At 43.2% G+C, this 10,501-nt stretch overlaps 1 protein-coding gene across 1 annotated transcript in view; it reads left to right on the top strand.

Annotated features, from left to right (window-relative positions):
- Nucleotides 1-2,929: 2,929 nt before the first annotated feature.
- LOC147440204 (protein RER1A-like) overlaps nt 2,930-10,501 on the top strand; it is a 47,067-nt gene continuing 39,495 nt past the window's right edge. Inside the window, exon 1 of the mRNA XM_086529995.1 lies at nt 2,930-3,494. Within this exon, the coding sequence (XP_086386121.1) occupies nt 3,145-3,494 (350 nt within the window). The 5' untranslated portion in view covers nt 2,930-3,144. The remainder of the gene's footprint in view (nt 3,495-10,501) is intronic.

Below are 10,501 nucleotides of genomic sequence, written 5' to 3'. Positions count from 1 at the left end.
TTGAAAAATAAGAGGAAAGCATGACATGATTGGTTCTGAGATTGCTTGGTTTAGCATGCCTAAATACTCTATTCATATTTTTGCTTGACTAGGGATGGAAACTTGAACTTGATTCTTCCTCTATCGTATGATTGTGCTTTTTGCCTACTCTATACTCAGAGAAAAGTTTGTATTTGAAGTTTTGACCTTATTGGTTCAAATGGATGACAATGGGTAGGATAGTGATATCTTATTTCAAGGTATCGTCTTGGCATAGCATACACTGGATTCATAGGTTGGATATCTCTTATTTTGTTGTAACTTGTGGGCATTTTACTAGGTCTATGATTAGACCTAAGATAGATTTGCTTCACAAATTCTCAAAGAAAACTTGAAGATTGCATTAGCAATTTTTTCAGCTAGCAACACTTGGAGTGTTTCCAAGCTCTCTAGAAGTTGTGACGATGACTAACTTGGCATGATTGCATTGTTTATAATTATAAATAATGAATATATCTTGTTGCTTATGTGATTTCATGCATTTATTTAGAGACCTTGGGAGGGCAAGATATGCATGCTATGAATGGACATTTACTCGTCATGTACCTAAGTTCTTATCTTTAGATCTTGATATGCTCTTACATTTCTACTAGCTATATTATAGCTATCATTGTAATCTTCTATTCTCTAGATGTTATATGGCTATCATCTGGGATTATTGCTTGAAGTTTACTATCCTATCTTGTTACCTCTATTGCATTGGAATGGTAATACCTTGGTTTACCTTTGCCTTCCCTGATTATGTTTTATTGGTTTTTCTTGCTCTAAAATGCACTAAGAGTTTCTGACTCATTTGCACTTGATCAGCTTGTTTTCACTCTTATGCTTTACTAAAGCATTGTTGTGATCTTTTTTGAAGCTATGCTCTAGCATTATATTATGTGCATTTAAGATTCTAACCTACATATGGTTAGCTTAACTACTTTACAAATTAGATTTAGGTGACACACACACACACACACACACACACACATCTGATGTGAATGAGATATTTTTTTTGAGTTTTGTACTACAATCTTAAGGCCCCACTTTTGGGATTGGTTGCAATTATTTAGCAAAAAATCTCCACTTTGGTGTTTATTGAGCACTTAGGTTCATAAATCACCTTGCTAGCACTAATTAGTTAAGAGATCACGACTTCAACGCATATCTTGAGTTTTCATTTCCTACAATTGTAAAATGTATAATAGTTTGGCCAAAATACTTCATATCTTAACTTCTCTGGGTTAAAAGATTGGGTAAGACACTTGCATCAGAAGGGGTGATGGCCTTCTGATCAGAACTTAATCAATTTAAAATAAATATGTATAAACTCCTCAAAAAATTGGATTACTAACCGTAATTACAACTTATGATCTCATTTAGGTCTAAAGGAGTGATAAAATTCATATCACAAATCAAAACAAACTAAAATGAATTAAAAGTGAAACACTTTACACTTAATCGAGAGGGGTAATGGCCTTCCTCATTACAAAAAGACAGTGATAGCTTCATATCAATTGTTTTGTGAATGGATACTTACGGATATTTTGCACTAATTGGATGGTAGGTATAAGTTAAAAAGGTTTTAAGTAGGACATGGATAACAATTGATAGGGTTCGTTGACACTTATAAAACGTATTCAAGGCTAACGAATCTGTTGTATTCTTTATATGGACGAATGTGAGGACTCTATCCTTTCTTGGAATTTTATTGGCTTGAAGCAAATGTCTGTCCTTGACATCACTAGCTCTTACTACTTCTTGGAATTGTACTTTTACACTAGAATGAGACCTCATTCTTATAGCATTGTGCAAAAATAATTATAAGACCGAGTTGTTTTTGTAATAATCATTGTCACTTGTTTAAAGCCAGTTGTCTTTTGAGCTTAAAAGTTCATTTATGTTTTATTATATAAGTAAAACAGCCACACACACACACACACACACACACACACACACACACACACCTCTTACACAAGACCTAAGTGAATTTTTTAGATAGTTACATGTGCTTTTCAGTAGATAAATAACACTATGAGCCTTTCATCAAGGTGCATATGGGTTTTATTAATTTAATGAACGTCCCCATCAAGCATGAATACAATAGCGCTTTATCTAATTTTTAAAATCAAATTCTCAACTAAAAGTAGAATTTGAGGATTATGACATCATCATTGCATTTAGAAGGTTCCAAAAACCTAGTTACGATTATCCACATAGCTCATTCCGAAGAAAAATCCAAAAAAAATCTCCTTGAAATCCCCTCGAAATAGGAAGCACGAAGTGTTTAAAGGCCCTTAAATACTCCGTGTTCAAGGGAGTGTTTAGATGGATTGGCCGCTTCACATTTGGTTTATTTGAAATCCAAGAGTAATGTATACTTTTGTAAGTGCACGGTAGATATGCATATATGACTTGATGATGATTAAGCTACACATGTAGCAATAGGACTTGCTAGCTGGATGAAGAAATTGAGATGGTCAAGCGACTATGTGTTAAATTAAGAATTGATAAAGAGACCTTGCAAAGCTAAGCATTATTTGTAATTTAAATGAGTTAAAAACATCAACATAAGTAAGCTGTCAAGCATGTATTCAACATCATCGTTCTCATAAAAATTTAGCCTTACTTTTCTATATGATGTCCTTACGATTTATAAATATAAGGGTGGGGATGGTGCCACCTCCCCACCATGCTTACAAATGTTCTTTTTTGGGCACAAGCATGCCTTCACGTAAAGCATTGAATATTTGAGGTAAGCCTAATTCTAACCTCCTCACATGCATATTATTATTGTCAGAAACTATTTGACAACTAGGAGAGAAAGAAAGAGATTTGTTAGGCTTCTGCACCAAAGTTCTCTTAATTTGCATCGCCCATCGACCCTATGCATTTTGACCTCAGACAACATGTGGCCTATGACTCTACCAATAATTTTCCAGGCCCCCATCCTAATAAGCTTCTAACCTTAGAACGACGTGGATTATTTTAATGTAACGACTGGTTCCGACAGTTTACTGCCGCGTTTGAGAGGGGAGCTCTTCTGCCTGCATCTGTCTCAGCCCGCCCGAGGTTTGTGGAGGAGAGAAGCTTATCAACAAGGTCATTAACCGATTCACAGTCATGGAAGTGTCACACGCAGAGGAAGGCATTAGTGCAGATGGCGGATCAAGCTGGTCGCAATGGCAGCTTAATCTATCCACCAAATATCAGCAATGCTTGGATAAGTCTACCCCATACACCCTTTGGAGATGGCTGAGTGTGGTTGCCATAGCCCTCATTTATGGCATCAGGGTTTACTACCTCGAGGGTTTCTATATTGTCACGTATGGACTGGGAATTTACCTGCTCAATCAGTTACTAGGATTCTTATCCCCACAAGTGGACCCTGAGAGTGAAGGTCCCACATTGCCTTCCAAAGGAACAGATGAGTTCAAGCCTTTCATTCGTCGGCTTCCAGAATTCAAGTTTTGGTACGTTGTCTTATCCTGCCCTCTGTTTGTAAGCCACAACATTCACATACTTCTTTTCTTGTTGCCTGAGATTATCTACACGCTTGATTCCTGGGAAGTTAACAAACTCTGTTTTCATGTTTCCAGAGCAAGTTCTAGGGTAGCATAGCAGATTTATATGGACTTTATTTTTCCTGTTCCCCCCCCCCCCCCCCCCCCCCCCCCCCCCCCCCCGCTCCCGTTCAGTTGTTGTCCGGGTTTGTTTGCTGCCTGTTGTAGCTGTTTCTTATCTGAAAAACACAGAAACATTTCATGAGAGAAAAAGAAAAGAAAAAAATTAATGCTCAAAGGAGTGGAAAGAGCCAGTCCATTAAGGGGACAGTCCAGCAGAATTGGAGACCCGGGGACTTGGTAGTAAGATTTGAAGGCATAAGTACAACTCTGGCTCTCATCAATCCTACTTCTAATCATGTTCTCATTAGAGCCCATAAATGTCATAGGGCTCGTATTCCCAATGGAGGGACAAAATGGATGGACGCTACTGGTTTCCAAAGGAGCAGATTGTGCAGACTTAATCCATTTTCTTTGCCTGAGCTAATATGGTTTTTAGTAGAATGTCATAAGTAAGGATGGTCATACATTAGAGATGAAACGAAATGATATATTAAAGTTTTCAAATGGCCAAAATGACCTATGAGACCAATCTGTTTCAAACTGGTGAAGCTATGCTAGGTGCAACGGAATTGAAATGGTGACAAAATCTAGACTTTACACTTCCAAAATCTTTACTTCTTTCCTCGCTTGAATGTGTGCTACTTAGCACTAGAGATAGTTCCTTTTATTTCCCTAAAGAGAGAGAGAGAGAGAGAGAGAGAGAGAGAGAGAGAGAGAGAGAGAGAGAGAGAGAGAGAGAGAGAGAGAGAGAGAGAGCGATGGGGTCCCAACCAACTGTCTCAAGGGCCCCCCCACACCGTTGCCAATGTGGTATTTGCTTTTGATTGCGTAAATGGAATGTACACACATGCAATGCCTCAAGTGCAAACTCTACTGACTCGAATGGGAATGCCGCCGTGGTCACCCTTCAAAATGAAGTACCTCCGGGGCTGATTTGATGAACCTTTGCATCCATCTCGATGAGGGGTTGCTGATGGCCACCAAGGGGTAGATTTGGGGTTGATTTGTGCTCCCAATGTGAGAGAATCGAAGGGCTAGAATCTAGCTACAAAAACATAGCCGATCCGTCTCGTAAAGCAGGGCTAAAAAGTTCAAGCCTAGCGTTAGCAATTCTGCACAATTTCGTCGCAGGAAAACTGCAAAACACCGTAGCGTTTTTGCAACAGCCTAGCGTTTTTTGAGCCCTTTAGCGTTTTTTGCAAACCAGCCTTGGGTTTTTCCATCTGAAGGCATCGATCTCCCTGTCCTCTCTTGGCGTCCCCTCCTTGCAAAGAAACGCACCCCAAGGCATCAATCGGCCTTGCGTTTCTGGAACAGATGTGCGTTTTCAGAAGTAGCTGCGTTTTCCCGCAAACGCTAAACCTCTTGCATACATGGGAGCGGCCAAGGCACTCACGGGAGTCTTCTACAGTGCCTGGAATTTGCAGATCTACGCCATTGTCAGCCCCTTGACGGTTGAGAAGTGCGAATACCCCCTCATCTGAACCTCTGCGACGCTCCCGTGGTGTACATGCACGCTGAAATCTCTGTTACAGCAACGTTTCCAGCACCCTTTGTAGCGTTTTTTGGGCGGACAGCAGTCTGACTTTGTTAGGTGCAACGGAATGAATGAATGCGCTTTGCTCAAGATGAGTGCTCCGAACTATGCTCAAGGTTCCTTTTCGTTCTTATGGAAGGTAGAGCCTTCTGTTCTTAAAATGAGAGAGTGCTATGATCACGAACAAAGTGAGTGGATATGTGCGTGCAAGTGTATGAGACTGAGAGATAGAGAGAGAAGAGAGATACGCCACCAGAGACATTGTAAAACCCTCCTTGGAAGGCCCCACACTCTATGGCGAGAGCAGTCTACTTATGATTGCACAATCTGGTACAAATGGTATGCATGAGACTGATGCAAGTCTAGGCTATGTTGATGATGATGACGGTGATGACGAAGTCGACCTAAGGCTGAAATCTGCAATCTTTCTACTGCTGTCCAAAAGCGCTATGGGCTGAAATTTGCTGCAGTTCCAAAAACGTTGATTTTTGGGGCTTTTTTTGTGGGTCTTTGTCGATGAAATTCTGCAGGTGTAGGGCTGAAAACTGAGGGTCTTAAAGGCTGAAAACTGAGGGTCCTTCCGGGCTGAATGTGCTACCTTTTTGGGCTGATCTTGTTGGTCTTTCTAATGCTGAAAATCGCCGGGCTGAAGGGCTGTAAAGGCTGGAATTTGCAAACGCGGGGTGAAACCAAAAACGCTAGGCTGCTGGTTTTCAAAAACGCTGGATTGTTGTGTTTTCCCAAAAACGCTAGCTGAGGTTTTCTGCTCTCGAGAGGATCTGATGTAAACGCTATCTGCTGGGACTTGCTGGTGACAGTGTTCTGGTGCAAAAATGCCAGGCAATGCAGTTTCCAAAAACGCTAGTGGGAGGGGTTTTCTGGCGATGGTCTCTTACCCAAATTGCCCTACCTACTTTTGTTTGAAAGTCACTTAAATTAATAAGTGAAAATTGCCAAAAATAGGTAAAATAGGCTAAATGCACTGGAAAATTTCCCTGAAGGATTCTGATGGGAATGCTTATGATTTGCTGTGTGCAACCAGAGGATATGCATCTACACTAAGTGACTGGGCATGCACGGTCTACGAATAGACTCACAAAAGTGCCAGATCACTTCTAATCTAGACTGACTGGACTGACGGAACCCTTGTCATGCTGTAGCTTGTCCACGGACACATGGGGTTGGATGTGTCACGTGACATCCCCTCCTTTTCAAAGTGAGGTATTGGTACCGAACTGTATGGCGTCGAGGGAGATTGCCAATAACATCCGGAATCATGGAAAGGACTCTTTGCTGGCCCACTCCGATGCATGGGTCGTGCGATACTTGAACTTCATAAAGGTCTGCAATGCCTTCTTCTTTGGGTTGCGCCGAAAGTGACAATCTTCTGTGGCTTCTGCCACGCTTCCACTTCGTCTAGATTCATGCTTCTTCCTTCTTCAAGAATCTCCATGGCTGAAAATTCCTGAAACCATTTCCAACACAAAACCATGAACATACCCATTCCATGTAAAGTGATTGGAAAAAATCTTGTCTTCCTCAAAGATTGTGCATGCAATCTAGATGAACAAAGAGACGGAGTGCCAAACCGTTCACCACACACACGCAAACAACGAGATCGAATCTTTCTCTTATGATCTAGAGCAATCAACTTTGGCAATTCACAACGGAAATGCCCATGCTTGGTGCTCATACTTTCATGTGCTCGTTCTACAAATGTGTCATGCCAAGGAAGAGACGAGGACTGTGACTTCCTTGAATGCATACTTTTTAGCTTTTCATGAACAATCCGCATACATTCGTGCTCATTCATGAATGAAACGTGCTCAACGTACAATATGTCATGCCTAGGAAAAGGGATCACATAAAGACGTTGACTAAAATACAGGAAACGATCATGAATGAAACACTCGAACAATGCGTGCGTATCAATCATGCGAACACATAATACTTCTTGTGAGGGTTCTTTAGACCTAGGCTCGAGAGCCCCTAAAGAATCGAATCGTCCTGGGGGGGTTCTTTGGACCTTGACTCGAAAGCCAAGATCGGTTCTTGGTGATTGATCGAATCTACAACGAGGTTAGCTTCGCTAGCAAAAGTATCAACGAACACATCATCCTTGTGAACAATCACATCATCTTCATGCAACTTATCATGCTTGTGAGAAATCACATCTGGATCATGCAAAACATCATCCTTGTCATTGTCATCCAAATCATCATGCTTATCATTGTCAATCAAATCATTGTCATTCAATTCATGCTTGTCATTGTCATTCAAATCATCATGCTTCTCATAATCATGCAAATCCTGTGTGTCATGCTTTGGAGAAGAAGAGACTGAGAGAGTCTCCTTTTCCCGAATCTCTTGCATTTGTTCCTGCATTTGAGAAAAGAGTCGCAACATCTTTTGCATTCTTGCTTTGGTCTCGCGATCAAATTCTGCTTGTCTTGCTTTGTTCTCGCGATCAAATTTGGCTTGACTTTCTTTTTCTTCCAAGTCGTACTTACTCTCTATGGCAGTCACTTCTTCTTTGCAATCATGATCTATGGCTGCCATTTCTTCTTTGTATGCCTTTCTGTCTGCTTCTCTTTCTTGGTCCAACTTCTCCATAGGAGTTAGCGCCAGAGTTACTAGGGAACGGACATTTCGGGCCTTGGAACGCCGAAACGGCGTTCCGGCCGGCTGGGATTTTCTGGAATGCGTCGGAACGGAACGGCGTTCCGACTGGAAACTGTCACCAGAACGGGACGACCGGAACGGAACGGCGGAACGGCCCCAATGGCCATAAACGACAGTTTTTGAAATTGAAAAAAATGACTGTTAGGCAGCCAACGGCCATTTTCAGCAGTCAAAAAAGTATATAATGCCCCCCTCCTCCCCCATTCTTCACACACTCATCAAGCCTCAAGGCCCATTCTCCCTTGCTTGAGCCTTGCTCTCAACTCTCAAGCCATAGTGTGGCGCCGCGGCATGCCTCAAGGCTCAAGCTCTCAACCTCTCTCTCTCTTGGGCTAACTTCTAAGTTCTAACCCTCAACTTTCAAGACTCAAGGCTCAAGCTCTCACGGAATCAAGCGACAAGCCTCTCTCTCTCAATCCCTCTCTCTCTCTCAAAGTTCAAGATCAAGCTCTCTTTCACGGATAATCCATCATCCATGGCCTCTTCTTCTCGTTCAACCCCCTCCGTTCATGCGGGCAACACTCAAAAGGCGAAGGAATAGTCGTGGTGGGATGAAGTGACCTCGGAGGACACCTTGTCGGCGGCGGGAGGTTCTCGTGCATGTGGATGCAAGCTATGCTCTTACACGCGGAAAGGGGGGCATGACAAAGTGAGGGCACACTTTCTTCGAGTGTCGGGACATGAGGTGAAATTTTGTGCCAACGTAACCATCGAGAAGAGGAAGGAGCTCGAGGAAAAGGATCGGCAATTCAACCATAAAGCCAAGCCGGCACGCAAAGGTATTGATCCAAAGACCCTCATTTTCCCTTCTTCCTCTCTACCCGGTGTAGGTGTTGGTGCATCTTCAAAAGGTCCAATTCGTCGCCAAAAGACCCTTGCCACCTCTTGGGACCCAAAGAAGAAGGAAGAGGTGGATGCGACCGTGGCCCGATTCTTCTATCACGACAATATCCCATTTGTCGCAGCGAGGCATGTTCATTGTTTTATGATTCATCAATATTCTCTCTCATTTCTTCCGTTATCGTCGTTTCCACTTTTTTGATACTAACCTCTTCTATGTTTGATCAAAATAGGTCGGAGTATTAGAAAGTCACGGTGCAACGGATAGGAGAGTATGGCACCGGCTATGTGCCGCCATCTTCAGAGGCTCTCCGAACCACCTTGCTCGATCGAGAGAAGGCTATCGTGGAGCAAGCAACCCTCAACATTCAGCGTCTTTGGGCAAAACATGGCGTTTCCCTCATTGCTGACGGGTGGAGCGATACAAGGAAGAGATCTATCCATGGTCTCGTCGCATACTCCAGTGGAGAGATGTACTTTGTGCACTCTCATGATGCCACTGAGAGTGGCAAGTCCGCCGATGTCCTCTCTGCAGAGTGGACAGCGGCCATAGAAACCATCGGTGAGCAACACGTGGTGGCCTTTGTCATAGATGGGGAGGCATCAAACAGGGCTGCAGCAGCTATCATAGAGGGCCACTATCCGCATGTGACAGTGTGCTTTTGCATGGCACACTGCTTGAACAACCTTCTAAAAGACATCGCCAAGCTATACTGGATTGCTCCAGTCATTGTTGATGCAGTGAAGATGGTTACTTTCATCAACAATCACAACTTGGTTCGGAGTGAGTACCTCAAGAGGTCGGGCGGCAAAGTGCTTCTAAAGTATTCAGATACCCGCTTCGCATTCAACTTGCTTCTTGTACGCAGGCTGTTTGAATGTCAAAATGCGGTCCGACAGGTCTTCATCAGTGATGAGTTCACCACCTCCCCCTATGCAAAGACAGTTGCAGGGATTTTGTGCAAGGATAAGGCAGAGGATCTTGAGTTCTGGAAGGAGCTCAAGAGTCTAGATGCACAGGTAAAACCGGTGGTTCATTTGCTTCGAGTTCTGGATGGCATGGATCCTTGCATTGGCAAGATTTATGAGGCAATGGACCGCATGATTGAGAAGCTTGCACAACTTGAGCCGAACGCAGAGCGATATGAGGAGATCCATGCGCTTTGCAGCTCGAGGTGGAATTCATATGCAGCTCCTTTACACGGGGCAACGTACATGGTGGATCCAGATTTCAAAGGTGCAGGGCAAGAGACAAATAGGGAAGTCATGAACCAATTTACAGAGATCTTAAACAAGATGGTTCTAGACAGAGATGGGCGACGCATTGTCAGAGATTAGCTGAGACAGTACAGAGAGATGCGGGGGTCATTTGGCAGTCCAGATGCTCAGATTGACCGCAGGAAAATAGGTTCAGTGCTTTGGTGGGAGGACTATGGCTATGATGGCCCTGAGCTTCAGAGATTGGCGATCCGTATTCTCAGCCAGTCAGTTAGTACCTCATGCTTGGAGCAATTGTGGAGTACCTTTAGCCACATTGCTTCCAAGAAGAGAAATCGGCTTGGAGTGGAGAAGGCTAATGATCTTGTCTTCGTCAGTGCAAATTTGAAAATGCTTTGCAAGAGTACAGACAAACAGACAGATCCTTTTACACAGTGGGAGATGGAGCAAGAGGCTTCTCAGGCGGGTGGAGATGCACATCCACCAACACCAGGTACTTCATCTGTGGCTGAGATCGAGCCGGACCTAGACCTCGATGATGAGGAATGGGAGGATGTGCATGATTTACAGCCGGCTA

Source organism: Adiantum capillus-veneris, chromosome 15, assembly GCF_014529385.1.
Source record: "Adiantum capillus-veneris isolate H3 chromosome 15, ASM1452938v2, whole genome shotgun sequence".
Lineage (NCBI taxonomy): Eukaryota > Viridiplantae > Streptophyta > Polypodiopsida > Polypodiales > Pteridaceae > Adiantum > Adiantum capillus-veneris.
The sequence above is the reverse complement of the archived record's forward strand: the minus strand, read 5'-3'. Positions and strand labels throughout refer to the sequence as shown.